The following is a 20,286-nucleotide window of genomic DNA, read 5'->3' on the forward strand; positions in this document are numbered from 1 at the left end:
CAGATTTAAGCATTCTAAAGGCTGTTTTGTCCACTCTAGTACATGTTCTGTATTTCTCTGCGTATTTACTCTGTAAAGACTCGCTAGTATTTTAATGATTGTGAAAGTTGGGTGGTTTGTTTTAGAGAAGTTATTATTTTTGTGATGCTTCAACCAATTCGTCAATGAGTTTTGACAAGTATGAGTATCAGCTAGATTTAATTGACAGTTATATATAATTGTGACAGCTATATTTAACTGCTAAATGAAAATCTTACTTTTGTTTTCAAACACAAGAAATTGCAACAAATTAAGACCACAAAATTGATGAAAGGATGCCCCCCTCCCCTTTTGTTTTCACTGTCGTCAAAGGGCATGTAGCTCTAACTGACGCAAGTGCCCGGATGTTGCGATATTAAGAATAGAAAAAAATCCTTTTTTGCTAATATTAAAAGGCTTCGGGACTGGGATTGTTTCATATTTCCACCGAAATTCAAACCAAAAGCCCATGCATTAGCATGCAATTTAATACAATCGTGTGCAAGCTGAAAACAATAATTGATTTGTTTGTTTTCACTAATTACGGATTAAATTGTTTATCAGAACTTATTCAAATGATCGCGTCAATCACTTTTTGGTGTTACCGCACTTCTGTAATAGACATTCACAGTTTGTTTTACATTATTTCAATAGGGCGGTAAAGACTTGACACCTTTATGGCATGTTTAATCCGATTATTGATAATTGCGGGAGCTGAATGTGTGACATCAACCTGTTTGCGGCTTTCTTCAAAGGTAAAACATGCTCAATAATTAATGTCGGTCCGGTCTCCCAATTAAAAGATTCCATCCTAATAAACTGCAAATTTACTTATTTACTGCAAATTAAAGCAGATGCATGTTGACATGCTCTGCTCAAAATGCAAAGTGTTTCTGTCAAATGTATAAAATACAACATAGACTGTTGAATATTACCATAACCATTGCATCAAATATGGAGTTCGTTTGAAGTCCGAGAGGCGTTGCAAAGCTTTGTTACAAAGGTTTTTCATTCACCAAGAAAAAGGAAACCAATTCGACTAGTCGTAAGATATTTATTCACGCTATGTATCAAAGATTCAAATATTTCAAATGCATTTTACAATAGATTTAAATAACTCTCATCAGCCATCAGCTTGTAATTCACAATTTTTACGCTTTGTCACATGAATCAGGTAATTTTAATTAATTTTTACTTTGAGTTTGTATTTACACCACAATTTGTTTGCAAAACAAGCAGGAATAATTAAAAATACAGGGAAATGTCATTTTGAATTGAAAACACTTGAGCACATGGTAGGTTACTTTAAATAGAAATAAAGTCATACATGTATGACTGTGGAATCTCATGAGATTTTCATTTAAGCAATGTCTGTCGTATCGCTGTTTTTTTTGATATATATAACTGTCAACTTTTCGGGAATTTCTGGTTACAGAACTGCCTGGAACAGACGATAGTCCCAAAGGGGGCACTTATCCGCCCTTTGAATTATTGTGAGGGGGCAGATATCCACATACTTAATTCCAACAGGGGGGGCACTTATCCGTCCCCTTAAAATTAGGGGGCACTTCTCCGGGGAGCACTTCTCCGAGGGGGGGGGCCCTCTCCGTATACGAAAAGTTGGCATTACTTCATCAGATATGTGGACTTAATTTTTTGCAGTTTCTTATGTTTCAATTAAAAAGTAAGAATTTCGTGCATTCATGCATCATTAAGCAGTTAAATATAGCTGCCACAGAGATCCAGAGGGGTAAGGGCCATGACCCTTTGGAATTGGACAAATATGTTATTTTAAATGTATACCAGGAGATAAAAGTTGCGTAGAGGAACTTGGCACCAAAGAAGGATTCTGAAAGTCAAAAGCGGTTATATAAGATACCCAAAAGGGGTCAATACACAGGGAGCCAAATCAAAATTCCAAGTTTTTAAACAGATGTCTAGTTAATTATATAGATGGTCCAGATGAAATTGTGTAAAGAGGTTCTGATTAAATATTGAAGAGGGCCTAATCAAATATTGCAGAAGGGGGTCCGAGCAATAAGTCACAAGTTAAGTTTTGTATTTAAACAGGAGAATCATGCGGCAATTCCACATCCTCCCTTGTGTATAGGGGGAGAGGGGGGTCTTATTATTCAGGGGAAGGCGATATGTGGTAATAATTCCACATGTCTGAATGGAATTCATTCATATATCAAAATGTTTATCTTTATGATCTCAAGGTCAAGTTTGAATCTGGGTCATATGGGGTCAGAAACTAGGTCTATGATAGAAAAGGCTTGTACCCACTCACATACCCACTCACATTTCTATGCCAAAACACTCATTGCTGTGGCATTGCATTTTACAAATGCATTTTTTTTAATAAAGCACTCAGTCATTACATTTTCGCTTTTACATTGTCTGAAAAATATGAAATTTGACTAACAGACCGTGACCAATATTTATTTTTTTTAAATAGTTTAGTTGCATGTACATATGAACACTCAGCTTTCTAGCAGAAAGTTTTTTGTTTTTTTTTTCTGTCTGTGGATATTCCAGTGACACGGGAGGACCCATGTCATTTTTACCTGGCTCCTAAATTTCGTGGCTCAACCATGGTGTCTTAAGCTGTGGCAAGAGGCAAGCTCCCTTAAATGGCATTTGACACCTCTGGTCCCTGTTTGCCTGTTTCACACCTATGGCCCCTGTCTGCCTGTTTCACACCTCTTGGCCCGGCCTACCAGTCAGTACACAGTCCCTGCCCATGTCTGTTCAATAACAATAGTGTCAGCAGTTTCACACCTACCAATACACAAGTTTGTATTTATACTAAGTCCTTATTTTAAATAAAATAATGGCTAAAATAAAGATAAAATTGTAATAACTGCTGTAACCAATATTGCTGTTAATGGGAACATCCTTATAGTGTAAGGAAACACACCTTTCCATATGGAGAGGAAATACAGGTTCAAATCCTGGTGGGGATCCCATATAAGCAGCAACTCACATAATGCAGATATAAATTATACAAACATGACTTTGTGTTGTCATAATGTATGTTACTTAATATTCATATTAAAAAATACAGTTTGGAAAATTTTCTCTATCACACACATACATACACAGTAATTGCATGTTGTTTTACTTTATATCGTGTATCATTAGTATTAGGGCACCATCATTAGCTTCACACCATATAAGATGTCAAAAACAAAGGCCCGTAACTCTGTCCTGGCAATTTATCATAATTATAACCCCTTTTTACTTTAAAAAGAAAAGGGTTTGTTTTCAGCAAGTTTGCATCTTTGTTTCTACTACAGAATCAAATAAAACATACTTTTTCTTACTTTATTTCCAAGTCAGGATATACGCCGTATATCTTTTTTAAAGATATTTCTTGTTTAGTTGTATCATCCAATGCACACGGTATTGTATTTGTATGATGGTTCAAGATCATCTTGTGAGGCGAATTTCTCATCGCAAATGGATTATAGTTATATTAAAGACAAGGCAATCGCGTGAAATATATATATTGCCGGTAGAAACATTTATATACATATATGTTATAAAAGATGCATGCAGTTAAACGCTTTACCAGCGAGTACCCCAATTACTAGAACTATTCGATATACATGCATAGCTCTACAATTGCTTGATCGGCATAGATTCTGTCTGATATCTTTCCGAAATTTCATGGACCTTTTCGACAATCAAGCCGATCATCGCGACTGGGTCTAGTATTTATTGAAGGCTAGTGACCAATTGCCTATACTATAAAGGACAATACATACAACACGAAGTCAAACATTCAAAACAAGACTATTGCCAAGCAATGATGTCCCCTACCGGCTCCACCATTGTCAGATTTTTTTGATTTTTTTTAAGTATTTGTTGCCATAGCAACCAGAATTCTTGACGTATGAACAAAATGAAATGACGTGCATAATATCTATATTGCCATCTATCCATGTTTAAAGTTTCATGAACAAATATGAAGAACTTTTAAAGTTATCGCAGGATCCAGAAAAGTGTGACTGAAGGACAGACACACAGAGCGCAAACCATAAGTCCCCTCCGGTGAAACCGGTAGGGGACAAATTATGACATCTTTAAATTGATAGTTTCAAAGCCATCAAAGCGGTGATTTCAGATTAAATATTATGGTATGGGATTGGAAAAAGAACGACACTGGTACATGTCGCCATATTCTCAATATTCATTTTTGTTTCAGTGGCAGCAGTTTTAACCGGCTAAAATACATGTCAAGCCTCACACCTCGCCCAGAATAAATCACAAAACATAAATCACATTCAACTAAAAAACAAACATTGACATCAATAAATTGGTAACTCAAATTAAAAAGCAATTCAAGAGAATATAGATATATCCTATTGCATTTTAAATACTCAAGGGTATAATATTGCTATCACAGCAACAGAATTACAACTTTCAGAGGTGGGATAAATTAAAGTGCCTCGCTCTGTAAAAAGATGGTTTTATGCATGTGCTTAAAGTTCAGATCACACAAATGTTATCATTACTTAAATTAAACATTTAAAATTTTCAAAATTGTAAGTATTGACAATGTTAAATGATTATTAAAGTTCAAGTTAGTGGCTTATCAAATAACTATTTGTTTTATGACTAACATTTGTTTGTCATAATCTTATTTAAATTTTATGTTTTATTATATATATCTTATTTTTATGCCCCCGAGGGTGGGCATATAACTAGTGATCGCACTGTCCATCTGAAATTCCGTCACACTTAAAGTTTGCGTTTAGGTTTCGAAAAATGTGGAAAAAGAGGGCATACATGTGTATGTCATCCTATAATGACAAGCCTTGTTTTAACGCACAATTTTATCTTTATTTTAGCCATTATTTTATTTAAAATAAGGACTTTGTCTAAATACAAACTTGTGTATTGGTAGGTGTGAAACTGCTGACACTATTGTTATTAAACAGGCAGATAGGGACCAGAGGTGTCAAATGCCATTTAAGGGAGCTTGCCTCTTGCCACAGCTAAAGACACCATGGTTGAGCCAGAAAATTTAGGAGCCAGGTAAAAATGACATGGGTCCTTTCGTGTCACTGGAATATACATGGTATTTGGGATGTTTTTAATAAAGGTTTCTTATAAGCGTATGAATTCAACTTGATTTGATTGGATTATGGTTATTTGCTTTTTTATTTAAACTCACATTATTTCTTTTTTCCCAACAGTTGTGTTTTGTGTTCGTGTGAGGAACTATAACATTATTTCTTTTTTCCCAACAGTTGTGTTTTGTGTTCGTGTGAGGAACTATACTTAACACAGATTTGAGAAACAAAATGTAAGTTGATTTCAAACTTTACATTAAAATTACAATTCTTTTATAAGCAATTCTTTATTTATATAAATTCATTTACTTCAAATATTCTGTTTATTCCAATTTACTGTGACATTGTAATGATGTTACCATTTTTAGGAAAGAACATTGAGCGTATAATATTTTTATTACGGAGTTATTATCATAAAAGTTTATGCTTAATAAGGTTATAACATAGCACATTATGTGCGTACATCATTTAATATAATTAATTATTAATTTGTATGTCAGTATTAATTGTAACTCAGTTTTATATAAGTATTTTTTGTGACTCAGTTTTGTATCAGTATTCATTATATATATAAGCATGCAGTTTTATATAAATATGCATTGGAAATTATAAGTTTAAATCATTATTTATTGAGACTCAGTTTTGAGTCATTGTGACTCACATTGAAATGATACCATTTTTGCAAAAGAACATGGACTGGATATTGATTTTATTAATACTTAATATTAATGTCTTTTTTAAGGAGTTATTTATCATACATTTAATTTAATAAGTTATTAAGTTGTATATCAGTATTAATTGTTGTTTTGCAGTTTTATATTAGAATGTTTTTGTTACTCAGTTTTGTATCAGTATTAATTGGGATGCAGTTTTATATCAGTATGAATTGCATGATACTCAGTTATATATCAATGTGCACTGGAAATAAGTTTAACCCTTTCCTGCTTGGAAGCAAAGTGAAAATGGCTATATGCAACCAGAACAGCATGCAAGTAACTCGAGTCTGTTCTTGTTTTACACTGTTTCCTGCTCATCAGTATCTTAAGGTTGGGAATGAAGCCTAAAATTTACAATATTTGATTTTCTAAGGGAAAAAAAAACACGCTTCCAAATTGATCTGAGTGTTTAAGGGTTTAATCATTGTCTATTGAGACATTTTTAGCTCATCTATTTTTTTTCCGGTTTAGTTTTGCGTTTAGGTACACTTTTCTCATAAAGTATCAATGCTATTGCATTCGGTATCGGGTCCGTTCGCCCTATAGTTACACATTCGCCCTGGGTTCGTTCGCCCTGGGTTCGTTCGCCCTGGGTCCGTTCGCCCTATATTATCATTTGCATATTGGGGTATAAACAGTTGATTTTTCACACATGTAAACAATTTTGTACCTAAGTTTTCATTAATTAATATAAATCGCAATAAGTGAAAATTACTGGCCTTTGTTACAAACACGCTTACAAGTTAAAGAGCGCCATCTTGATTTTTCACACATGTAACGCGCCATCTTGATTTTTCACACAAGTAACCAAGTTTGTACCCTAAGTTTTCATTAATTAATATAATAAGCAATTAGTGAACATTACTGGCCTATGTTACAAACACGCTTACAAGTTAAAGAACGTCGTATTTTATATTTCGGTAACACTTTTTTGTTTGATATTTCCCCTGCTTTGATAATAAAATTTAGGGCGAACGGACCCAGGGCGAACAGGATTTAGGGCGAAGGGGAATAAGGGCGAACTGAAATTAGGGTGAACGGACCCGGATTCATTGCATTCAAACTTGGTACACTTACTTACTATCATGAGGGGACTGGGCAGGCAAAGTTATGTAACTCTGACTGGCATTTTGACAGAATTATGTGCCCTTTTTATACTTAGAAAATTGAAATTTTGGTTAAGTTTTGTGTTTAGGTCCACTTTTTTCCTAAAGTATCAAAGCCATTGCTTTCATACTTGCAACACTTACTAACTATCGTAAGGGGACTGTGCAGGCAAAGTTATGTAACTCTGACTGGCATTTTGACGGAATTATGGGCCCTTTATACTTGAAAATTTGGTTAAGTTTTGTGTTTTGGTCCACTTTACCCCTAAAGTATCATAGATATTGCTTTCATACTTGGAACACTTACTTACTATCATGAGGGGACTGGGCAGGCAAAGTTTGATAACTCTGGTGTACATTTTGACACAATTATGTGCCCTTTTTTTATACGTAAGAAATTGAAAATTTGGTTAAGTTTTGTGTTTAGGTCCATTTTATTCCTTAAGTATCAAAGCTATTGCATTCAAACTTGGTACACTTACTAACTATCATGAGGGTACTGGACAGGCAAAGTTTGATAACTCTGGTGTGCATTTTTACAGAATTATGTGCCCTTTTTATACTTAAAAATTGAAAATTTGGTTAAGTTTTGTGTTTAGGTCCACTTTATTCCTACAGTATCAAACGATTGCTTTCATACTTGCAACACTTACTAACTATCATTCGGGGACTGTGCAGGCAAAGTTATGTAACTCTGACTGGCATTTTGACAGAATTATGGCCCCTTTATACTTAGAAAATTTCGTTAAGTTTCGTGGTACCACTTTACTCCTGAAGTATCATAGCTATTGCTTTCAGACTTGAAACACTCACAAACTATCATAAGGGGACTGTACAGGACAAGTTGCATAACTCTTGTTGTCATTTTGACGAAATTATGGCCCTTTTTTGACTAATAACTTTAAATATATGGTTAAATTTTGTGTTTACATCCACTTTACTTCTAAAGTATCAAGGCTATTGCTTTCAAACTTCAAATACATTCATACTATCATGAGGGTACTGTACCTGGCAAGTTTAATTTTACCTTGACCTTTGAATGACCTTGACCCTAAAGGTCAAATAACAAAATTTATCTAAAATTGCCATGACTTCGTTATTTATGATCAGATTTGATTGATACTTTGACAAAACAACTCTTACCTGACATACTACAATAGACTCCACCCAAACCACATAATAATGGACCATTTATACTTAGAAAATTGAAAATTTGGTTCACTTTTGTGTTTTGGTCCACTTTACTCCTAAAGTATCATAGATATTACTTTCATATTTGGAACACTCCCGCACTATCCTAAGGGGACAGTACAGGACAAGTTGAATAACTCTGGTTGTCATTTTGACAGAATTATTGCCCTTTTTTGACTTAGTAACTTTGAATATTTTTTAAATTTTTTATGAACATGCACTTTATTTCTAAAGTATCAAGGCTATTGCTTTAAAGATTAATATACTTTCTTACTATTATGACGTTACTGTACCTGGCAAATGGTTGTCATTTCGACAGAATTATGGCCCTTTTTTGACTTAGTAGCTTTGAATATTTGGTTAAATTGTGTGTTTAGATCCACTTTACTTCTAACGTATAAAGGTTATTGCTTTCAAACTTCAAATACTTTCTAACTATTATGAGGGTACTGTACCTTGCAAGTTGAATTTGACTTTGACCTTTGAATGACCTTGACTGTCAAGGTCAAAGTATTACATTTTTCAAAAATTTCCATTACTTCTTTATTTATGATCAGATTTGATTCATACTTTGACAAAACAACACTTACCAGACATACCACAATGTTTGTAGCATTAACTCAATTTGATATTATCCTTCCAGGTCTACAAACTCATGATGTTCTGACCATAGTGAGACAGGAGAAGTTGACCTGTCTATTCAGTGGTGGTAAGCCGCCAGTCACTGTTGCCGATGTAAGAGGTCTGATGAACTTTAAATATCGCGAAGATATCAACCGGGAGGCTGACCGGGAAACTGGCCAGCAGTTTGTTCGGTTCCTTCAGGCGACAAAGGGTGATGGCGCCACCATCAACGGCATTACCCTGAAGCCGAAGGATGTCCTCATGTGGAAGTCGGGTTCAACAGAAATCCCAGCTGTGGGTTTCCACAAGCAGATTGACATTGAGTTTGGTGGCGAGGAAAGGGTCAACACTTGTGCACTTTGTGTTACGTTAAAGCATCTGACGCCTGCTGTTGAGGACCCTGTTTTGTATTTTACAGAGCGTTTGATAAACTCATCAACATTCGGTGATATGTGATATTTCTTTATGTTATGGAGATAAGATCTAATGTTGATGAGTTTATCAATCGCTCTGTAAAATACAAGACAAAACTCCTCACCAAACTCGATGTCTATTTGCTTGTGGAAATAAAAAAAAAAAAAAAAAAACGTTTTTGTATTACTGTTTTTAAGTGTTTTGTAAATATTGTATAAATATATACTGGAGTTAAACAATTTGTTCATTAACTAAAGTTGCTGAGCCACAGTTATCAACATGTTTCCAAATATAGTTTTTCCGTATTACTTTAGCAATATTGTATTAGTAAACAAGCTTTAAAAAGTTATGCACATGTGCCGACTTTCAAAAAAAGTTCTTGCGAACATAAATATTAAACCAGGGCCCGTATTCATCAACCAATTCTTAGACTTAAGTCTAAGAATAAAGAATATTCTTTAAATAGGATTATTAAAAAATTGCTTTAATATTAAGTCAAACTTGACATTAACTGTCTCTATCTAATTCATTCGTAATGAAGAAATTTCCTTTACGGACATAACCATCACTGGTTGCCTGTATGTTTTCAAACCATGGGCATAATTTTCTTGGTTCAAAGTATATTCTTAAGTCTAAGAATGGGTTGGTGAATACGGGCCCAGAATGGTACAGGATCTGTAACTTACCTAATGTATATTTTTTTTCTATTAGTTTGAGAATTGAGATTGTGTCTATTAGTTTTAGACTTGACATTGTGTCTATTAGTTTTAGACTTGACATTGTGTCTATTAGTTTTTGAGATTGTTATCAAAATAAACTGTTGCTCTTGAATGAATTGTGTTTATTTTTATTCCTGTATCATGTGCTTCTCCTTCAATCGAAAATAAAGTCATTCCTGTTAAAATGCACGACATATTGTTCATGAAAATGCATGTTGACCTATTTGAAGGGTATTGATATTTATTGCAGTCACTCAGATGTTGGTGCCTGTGTGAAAGTTATGTGTGCAAGACCTTATTGATGATGCCAAAAACAAACATCATCTTTTAACAACCATATTTTGTAGATATTTAAGGAATAACAAGCAAGAACTGACAGTTCATCAAGTCCTGTACCAGAGTATGTAAAAAGGAAAAGAGTCAAATATCCATAACACCCTAAAAGTTTTCCGAAATAAATTAAATTCATGGGACACAGCTAGTGTACCATTAGACAACCTTGTAGTGTTTAAATGTTAATCCTCAGGTAGTTTTCAAAGAGTAACCATAACAAAATATTTTCTCTATACTATATATAAAAAGGGCTATAACTTATTCGAAAATAGTCAAAACCAAATAAGAAGCAAACAACTAGGATACACAAACTCCACCTTTATACCATCTTCATACATATTGTGACCTGGTTTTGCAAAGATGTCCTCACAACTAGGACCTGTTTACCAAGGAATGTTGGATGCCGATATGACTGGTATAGTGATTGTCTCTATGAGACATGTGAGCAAAAAAACATGCCAATGCTCTACAGGTCAAGTTTTGAACGATATTGATCACTAAATATGCCTCTGTTATATAGGTAAAGTTTGAATAGGGTCATTTTTGGTTTGTGAGCTATTGTGATCGCCATGTGTCTGCTGTCCATAATTGTGATGCACTTGTTTAATATCAACTATTATACTGTTAACACTTCAGAGGTCACATATTTTGACCAACACTCATTACTATTACTAACAGCAAAAATGTGACTAGAGTGTTACTTTTAGACCTGATTACCTAGTGTTTGACCTTGCACAACATGTACAATTTTACAATTGAATCATCAAGATGTATACATCTAGCTATTTTGATAAAGAGTTTACAAATTTCTCTTTATTTGACCTAGTGATCTAGACATTGACCTATCATGTTGTTTTTTTAATTATATAAGTTCTCCATGTTAGTTTATTTTTTTTCTTCTTTGGCTATATTAAGTGCAAGGCGCATTTTGGCTTCGTGTTCACCTTCGATTTTGATAGGCAGTCATTGGTTATTGAATTCAGTGTTTGTGTTGATATACCGTCTCAAGGTACTTCATTGGATAACACACCTACTTCGAAGGTACCAGAGTAGTGTTTTCCATTACCTCTGTATGTTATACATTGAACTCACAGTAAATAAGAATCTGGATTGAAAGGTTGGTGTAGGGTATACCTATGAATAACATTCTGCTGGTGTACCTCAGTAAGGCTGGGTACTTCGTCATGTATGTTGTTTGCACTAACAAACTGAAGGAAACAGTAACTAGAGTGCGAACGTTGTTTTTCTTTAATTTGACCTATTTTAATAAGTCAAGTGAACCATGTTTAAATTTGACCAAGATATCATTTAGGTGAACATTCTGAACAAGTTTGATGAGGAAAAAACCTGACCTCTAGAGCAATGTTTTCCTATACTATCAACTAGTGACCTAGTGTCTGACCCAACATGACTCTCAATCTTGACCTAAATTTAATTGAGATACAACTTCTGGCAAGTTTGATCAGCGAATTTGAAAGAACTCGAGTATTAAGGGTGAAATGTTTAATGGTCACAAAATCACGGCCACAAACGTTCATCTTGTCACTGTGTGTCAGGTGAGCTTAACATCAAATATCACTTTCAAAATCAACTTTATGTTTTTAAAACAACACAATCGCTGAAACATGACATTGAGTATAAAAACTTCATATATCTGACATACATCAGGGTTTTCATTAGAATTCTTTGTAGCAGTCTTTTGAATTATTTGAGGAGGCCAATTTTTTTTTTAAATAAAGGTGCCAAATCGTGGCTTTCGAGCGATTTTTGGCACATATTTTACATGTATTTCCCCAGTTAAAAAAGAGGATATTAATGTGAATTGTTAAGAAAAAATAAATTCCTCAGGTTACATCAACTCTCCGGGGTGTCGATTGTCCCAAATTTGAAATCCTGAAAATAAAGTCGGGGTCGAAGGGACCGGGCCCTAGCTTTATGTATAATTTCTGTACAGTACATAACATGTATTCTTTACAGTATTAATGCCAATCTGAATTAAACAAACACTGGAAGTTTTAACATTTTAATAAGTTATAACTTCCAATAATGACAATGACATTTCAAAATATATAACTAAACTAATTTAAATGACTAGTCCACAAGTAGTTATTGCAAATAAGAAGAAACAGTAACAAGAGTGCCAAACTGTCACAAGGTACGCCCGTTCGAAGGTTTTGGACACCATGCTCAATGCTTGAAAGTGTCCTCAAGACCTAGTTATTGACCCGGCATGACCCATATTTGAACTTGACCTAGATATCACTTAGATGTAACATCTGACTAAATTTGGTGAAGATCAGATGAAAACTACTTCAATTAAAGAGCGGACAACATGCTTAATGCTTGAAATGCACTATGTGACCTCGTTTTTGACCCGGCATGACCCATGTTCGAACTTGACCTACATATCATCTAGACACAACTTCTGACCAAATTAGGTGAAGATCAGATGAAAACTACTCCGATTAGAGAGCGGACACCATGCTAAATGCTTGAAATGCACTAAGTAACCTCGTGACCTAGTTTTTGACCCGGCATGACCCATATTTGAACTTGACCTACATATCATCTAGACACAACTTCTGACCAAATTTGGTGAAGATCGGATGAATACAATTTGAATTAGAGTCCGGACAAAGTGGCGCCGTTGAAAATGCACTAATTGACCCTATGACCTAGTTTTTGACCCGGCATGACCCATATTCGAACTTGGCCTATATATCAACTAGATGCAACTGCTGACCAACTTTGGTGAAGATCGGATGAATACAATTTGAAATAGAGTCCGGACAAAGTGGCCCCTTTGAAAATGCACTTATTGACCCTATGACCTAGTTTTTGACCCGGCATGACCCATATTCGAACTTGGCCTAGATATCAACTAGATGCAACTGCTGACCAAGTTTGGTGAAGATCGGATGAATACAATTTGAAATAGAGTCCGGACAAAGTGGCCCCTTTGAAAATGCACTTATTGACCCTATGACCTAGTTTTTGACCTGGCATGACCCATATTCGAACTTGGCCTAGATATCAACTAGATGCAACTGCTGACCAAGTTTGGTGAAGATCGGATGAATACAATTTGAATTAGAGTCCGGACAAAGTGATGCCTTCCGCCCGCCGCCCGCCGCCCGCCCGCCCGCCGCCAAGGGGTTTCACATAATACGTCCCGTATTTTATACGGGCGTATAAAAACTGTAAACATCTTTATCAACTGTCAAACAATAATATTCAATATTATGATCCTCTATTTAACACAATCGCATTTTACCAAGAGAATGTGACTAGCAATTCAAATAGAATTACCAAAGGAGTAAGTTACCTTAAGAAAAATAAAGTCTGATAAACATCACAAGAATTAAAACAATTATACTGAAGCATTTTATGAGCAAATACTAGAACATTTATAAGTAATACTGTGTTAAGAGTACACAATAAAACAGTACAATAACAGTGTTTAACTCTTAGCACATGAGATCATTTAAACAGTTGCAAAAATTGACCTGTCAGACTGACAAAGAACAATCTCAATATAATGAACCTCCACTTAACACAATAACATTTTACCAAGAGTTTATGACTAGCACTTCAAATGAAATTACCAAATGAGTATATTACTTAATAAATTACAGTCTGATATCAGATGAGTATATGTCTGGCACTTTAAGTGACATTAACAAATGAGTACATGTACATAACTTAATTAATAAAAGTCTGATAAAAAGAAGTGTACATGTTATGAAAAGCACAAATAAAATACCAAATGAGAATATTGAGAGATAATGAGAGTCTCAATTATCAAGATTTTGATAATAACAGATATACATGTATTAAAAAACATTAAAACATGTACTAACACCAATTTGACTTTAAATAGTAAATTTTCCAGAATATAAAACAGTTTCAGGTGATTCTAATCTAAACTATATTAGAATATGACCCAGAATCAGATAGTGAATTATCGGATGATGATTGTTATGGCAACTAGACTAGTTGCCACAACAATCATCATCCGATAATTCACTATCTGATTCTGGTCACCATATAAGCAGTTTCATGTAATCATAGCTTGGTCACTACACAGAATTGCAAAACTCAACACATGCCAAGAAACAATCCACACCCTGGTGGTCACTCTCAATGTTCAAAGTTTGTGTTAGTCTTGTGAAGTCCTGCTCATTCAGAGGACAGTCTACATTTGACACATTGGTGATCATGTCTTCTCGGGGGGCTACCTCGACCTCATCGTCAATACCATATTCAGTATGGTCTTGGATGTCTTCCTCCGGAGCACGGAACACCATGTCGTCGATGCCCCTATGACCCTGTCCAGCTTGGCGCATCATGCCCTCAATGTAGAGCTGTGTGGGGGTTCTACCTCTTTCACTGCTCAACCTGTGGCAGTTCCAGCCCTCACGGAATATGTCTAACGCTCGCTGGACACGAGGCACAAACACGTGATGAAGGCACCACATGTGCACTGGATTTGTCAAATCCAACTGTCCAGACTCCTCAAGATGTGAAAACAATCCGTGAAACACGTTTGTTGCACTGGCAAACAGGTCACGCCACATGCGTTCAATCCGCTGATTGTGGACGCTCCTTCCCGTGATGAAAGAACCCCGACGAGGTCCACGATGCGCTATCATAAACGCCCCAACGCCGGTATTTTCCAGCCCGTGATCGCTGCGGACTCTTGATGGGACACCATAGCACTGGGTGCCTGTCATGAAGGCTTTTGTCATCGTGGTAGCCTTGTTGTTGGTTGCAGCTTGGAGGAAAACACACATCCGCGAGAAGCCATCAATGCCTCCGTGTATGACAAAACCCCATCTGAAAAAAAATAAAAAATTGTACATACTTGAATAGATATTACAATGTAAATGTACTAAAATTGCAAAGTATTTTGTTTGATTTGGTGTTTATATATGGCCTCAAGTGGAATGGGGTAACAAGTCAAACCAAAATAATTGGGCCCAAATTAGTCACAAAATTCAAATCTGTTGAATATACCTTCTTATCTAACTGTAACCCAAATTTTAAGTTTTTAATCTTATACAATTTAGGCAGAAATTGAAGAAAACTGATACACAGTTTCCACAACATTCTAAAAAAAGCTGAAATTAGGAAAATGGAATTTTGAGCAATTAGAGCAATTTAATGCATCATTTTGGCATATAACGCAATATTTAAATGCCTCCCCAATCAACAAACAACACCAAAATTGCACAAAATATGTGTTAGATAACATTTAAAATTTAGTTTGATGTCATTTATTTTTCACAATTTCTGCCAAAATTTGACTGAAAATTATCCAAAATTCCACTATGTCAGCTTTTTTTTAGATGCTTGTTCAATATGGAAACAGCAAAGATTTTTTTTATAAATATTCTAAGTTCATTGAGGTAACGGTTAACGGTAATATAAAAGGTTTATATACTTTCTCACATGATTTTTGATATTAGGGCCAAAAACAGCCTTTCAAGTCCCCACCCCTTTCAAGATGATTTAAGAAAAAATATTGCCTCTAAAGCGTTAACAAGGTTTTTCTATTATTTAACCTAGTGACCTTACTTCTAACTTGACTTAGATAATAAGATATCACCAAGGTTAACATTTTGACCAAAGGTATTTATTTAATCAACCTATTTAATCTTAATTTGTTAAAAATACGAATCATAGTAATTTTGTACCTTATCAATTTGTGGTTTCCATCTATGTGCCACAATGAGTTTGGACCAGCAACATTGTACACCCTTCGCCGAATCGAGTGACACCATCGCATGGCTACAGCTGCTTCGTCAACCCGGATCAGACTGTCAGCAACACGTTGTCTTTGAACCCGATGTCCTAGACTCTGAAGATGTCCCTGAACCATTCGTTGCCCAAGTGTCTGATTGCCATCTGTTATCTCTCGGACCAGATTGTCAAGTTCCTCGTTGGAGATGCTTGAGTACCTTCCTCTGATGCTTATACCATATGACCTGAAAATATATAATAGAGAATATTTGTTTATTTTGAGTGAATATGAAATATATACCTCACTGAGAAGGGAGAAAATATGTTTTGCTGTATGTTTGTGCCTTTGCAGCAATCAAGATCTTGTGTTGTGGCTCCCCATGCAGTGCAATCTGACTAAAGTACTCGATTTTCCCTTCGTCCAGATCTTGAGTTGAGATTGTTTTTCTATTTTAAACAATCAGTTTTACCAAATCGCTATACAAGTATTCAATTAAATAACATGTTTCAACTGCACTTCTGTATCTTCAATAATATAACATTGTTGCCTTATACAACACTTGCATTATCTGAGAAACTGTCTTGCAGTTGTTCATTTTGAATTTTAGGTTGATTTTAATTCGTAAAAGAAGTACTTAATGACTTCATTTTATAAAAAAATGAAATCACTTCCTAAAAATTGCCACCTTGTGATTAATGAACCTAACTAATACCCATTTAACATTCAATAATAATGTGTCAAAAGGGCATAATATTATCTGTATATTAAAACATTTTCCAGTGGTTTCGGTTTTTTGGGACACCCTGCATACACAATGTTTTTTCAATTGACTGGATAACATACCTGAGGCTGCGCTTAATAACAGAATCTGACACCTGAAGCAGACTAGCAATAGCTCTTCGTTTGAAGCCTGCTTCAACTAGATACTCCAGCTGCTCTCGACTAATGACGTAAAGTGGTCTGCCTCTGGTTGTAGTCTGTTTTGCGGCGAAGAAACCAACGAGAGGCTGCAGCGTCCTGAAAAGATAAAATCAACAAAAGTTACAACACAAATAATATTATATTATAGCGGTTACTAGATTTACCAAAAGCGCGCGCTTTCGGTATCGGTACCGAAAGCGCAAAAGCATTACCGAAAGCGCACTGTAAAATGTATGTTATGGAAATAATCAGTAAATCAGTTAAATTTCCAATTGAAGTATAACTGAAAACTTGTGTATAAATGCATTTTTCATGGAATATTTCGTACAAATTTGTTCTCAAGCGCGCAACATTATGACAACTAACGCTGTATAAGTACAGAAAGAGCAATGTCAGTACCGAACCCGCACTGTATAATGTAAATTACGGGGAAAAAACTATTAAAGAATTACCAAAAACATGTTTATTAATGCATTTTCCATGGACTTAACCGTACAAAATCGATCTTAAGCGCACTACATTGTGTCAAATAACGCTTTCGCCTACTAAAACAGCATGCCGCAATGATGACGGAAATCAATTGTGTGACAATAAACACGAAGCAACGAACCAGTCTTTGTCTGATTATTTGTTGTTTTGTTAACCAACCAACAACTGAATGCTCCTGTAAACAAGTGCATAGAAATATTAACTGTATCAAGATAATCACTTTTGTTGATATTATGATTAGTTATAATAGTAATAACAAGAGCACCGCCTACGACTCAAAGTCAATGTACGTTGGATTATTTCATCTTATTACCTAATTGGTCGAGGATTGGTTTAAGATATTGCAGGCTTCGCGAAAGCCGGTCAATAGAAACAAATAGTCCGCAAGTAATTGGATCGAAAATTATTTAAATGGTCAGGGAAAATACTAACCTCTTTCGCTCTTCAATTGTCGACATCAACGAGTCGATAATCTCACACAACCGTTCAAAAATGGGATAACGGGTACACATACGTCGTGCATTCCGACTTAATGCTGTCAAAGTGATAAGACTAGCTTCACACAAATTTGCATCTGTATCTTGCGTCATTAAATTTCTACATAAAGAGTGAATAATGCGAGTTGCTTCTTCTCGAAAACCTTCGACGTCCGCCATATTTTTTTGGAAACCGGATATGGACTAGACCGGTCTTAGGACTTAATAATATTTATTACTTGAAACGATTTTAGAATAAATACCGTCAAGTATAGATACTTATTTATTTATTTTTTATTATTTCACTTTTGATATTTTTATCCATTTTGTCCTCAATTAAAAATTTTTTTTTAAAACGATTATTATGAATAAGTCTGAAGGAAAAGCGGCTCAAGAGACGAGTGGTTTGATTGGCTGTTCAGAAAAATTGTACGTCGACGTACAATATGTGCGTCGACGTACAATATGTACGTCGACGTACATTTTTTGTACGTCGACGTACATATTGTACGTCGACGTACAAATTGTACGTCGACGTACAATTTTGTACGTCGACGTACAAAAAAATGTACGTCGACGTACATATTGTACGTCGACGTACATTTTCATTTAACCTAGTTGGTCTTGTTGACTTTTGACCCAAATGGTACGCCATAGTATCAAGCCAGTACTATACTAGCGAGTTATATACCGGGTATATCCTACTACACCATGCTCGTATATAAGTAATGCCGTATCAAGCCGGTACTATACTAGCGAGTTATGTACCGGGTATATCCTACTACCCCATGCTCGTATATAAGTAATGCCGTTTCAAGCCAGTACTATACTAGCGAGTTATATAGCGGGTATATCCTACTACCCCATGCTCGTATATAAGTAATGCCGTATCAAGCCAGTACTATATTAGCGAGTTATATACCGGGTATATCCTACTACCCCATGGTCGTATATAAGTAATGCCGTATCAAGCCAGTACTATAATAGCGAGTCATATACCGGGTATACCCTACTACCCTATGCTCGTATATAAGTAATGCCGTATCAAGCCAGTACTATACTAGCGAGTCATATACCGGATATATCCTACTACCCCATGCTCGTATAAAAGTAATGCCGTATCAAGCCAGTACTATACTAGCGAGTCATATACCGGATATATCCTACTACCCCATGCTCGTATATTAGTAATGCCGTATCAAGCCAGTACTATACTAGCGAGTCATATACCGGATATATCCTACTACCCCATGCTCGTATATTAGTAATGCCGTATCAAGCCAGTACTATATTAGCGAGTTATATAGCGGGTATATCCTACTACCCCATGCTCGTATATAAGTTATGCCGTATCAAGCCAGTACCATACTAGCGAGTTGTATACCGGGTATATTCTACAACCCCATGCTGGTATATAAGTAATGCCGTATCAAACCGGTACTATACTAGCGAGTTATATAGCGGGTATATCCTATTACCCCATGCTCATTATAAGTAATGCCGTATCAAGCCAGTACTATATTAGCGAGTTATATAGCGGGTATATTCTACTACCCCATGCTCGTATATAAGTAATGCCGTATCAAACCGGTACTATACTAGAGAGTCATAGCGGGTATATACTACTACCCCATGCTCGTATATAAGTAATGCCGTATCCAGCCGGTACTATACTAGCAAGCTATATACCGGATATATCCTACTACCCAAATGCTGGTATATAAGTAATGCCGTATCAAGCCGGTACTATACTCACGAGTCATATACCGGGTATATCCTACTACCCCATGCTCGTATATACGTAATGCCGTATCAAGCCAGTACTATACTAGCGAGTTATATACCGGGTATATCCTACTACCCCATGCTCGTATATAAGTAATGCCGTTTCAAGCCAGTACTATACTAGCGAGTTATATACCGGGTATATCCTACTACCCATGCTCGTATATAAGTAATTCCGTATCAAGCCAGTACTATACTAGCGAGTCATGTACCGGATATATACTACTACCCCATGCTCGTATATAAGTAATGCCGTACCAAGCCAGTACTATACTAGCGAGTTATATAGCGGGTATCTCCTACTACCCCATGCTCGTATATAAGTAATGCCGTATCAAGCCAGTACTTTACTAGCGAGCAATATACCGGATATATCCTACTACCCAATGCTCGTATATAAGTAATGCCGTATCAAGCCTGTACTATACTAGCGAGTTATATAGCGGTATATACTACTACCCCATGCTGTTATAAGTAATACCGTATTAGTTACACTGTTTGTAACTGATGGTGTATGAGAGCGAAGCTCGAGAAGGGAACTGAGGGTGTATATCCTATACACAATCAGTTACTAACTGTGTATCCATTATATCTCAACCGATTACTCGGGGTGTATGGAAATTTCTCAGGGTGTATGGAAAATACACAATGGGCACATGGCCTCTCAAAG

At 35.7% G+C, this 20,286-nt stretch overlaps 2 protein-coding genes and 1 long non-coding RNA gene across 5 annotated transcripts in view; 1 reads left to right on the forward strand and 2 right to left on the reverse strand.

Annotated features, from left to right (window-relative positions):
- The window catches only part of LOC127857309 (uncharacterized), a 48,970-nt gene that overhangs the window by 20,937 nt on the left and 7,747 nt on the right, over positions 1 to 20,286 (forward strand). The window lies entirely within an intron of this gene.
- The window catches only part of LOC127857146 (uncharacterized), a 36,449-nt gene that overhangs the window by 1,708 nt on the left and 14,455 nt on the right, over positions 1 to 20,286 (reverse strand). The gene's annotated exons all lie outside the window — the stretch shown is intronic.
- On the reverse strand, positions 12,213 to 18,123 carry LOC127857095 (uncharacterized). Its single transcript, XM_052393461.1, has 4 exons — positions 17,788 to 18,123; positions 16,789 to 16,962; positions 15,899 to 16,189; positions 12,213 to 15,038 (listed from the first exon to the last, which is right to left on the reverse strand). The coding sequence occupies exons 1-4, from the start codon at positions 18,009 to 18,011 to the stop codon at positions 14,282 to 14,284; spliced, it is 1,446 nt and encodes a 481-aa protein (XP_052249421.1). The 5' UTR covers positions 18,012 to 18,123; the 3' UTR covers positions 12,213 to 14,281.

This window comes from Dreissena polymorpha, chromosome 1, assembly GCF_020536995.1.
Source record: "Dreissena polymorpha isolate Duluth1 chromosome 1, UMN_Dpol_1.0, whole genome shotgun sequence".
In the NCBI taxonomy this organism is placed as follows: domain Eukaryota; kingdom Metazoa; phylum Mollusca; class Bivalvia; order Myida; family Dreissenidae; genus Dreissena; species Dreissena polymorpha.

Coding starts and splice junctions, on each gene's coding strand:
- LOC127857095 (XM_052393461.1), bottom strand. CDS start 18,011: ATGGCGGACGTCGAAGGTTTTCGAGAAGAAGCAACTCGCATTATTCAC. Junction 16,963..17,787: donor ACAATTGAAGAGCGAAAGAG/GTTAGTATTTTC, acceptor TTATCTTTTCAG/GACGCTGCAGCCTCTCGTTG. Junction 16,190..16,788: donor GTTATTAAGCGCAGCCTCAG/GTATGTTATCCA, acceptor ATATATTTTCAG/GTCATATGGTATAAGCATCA.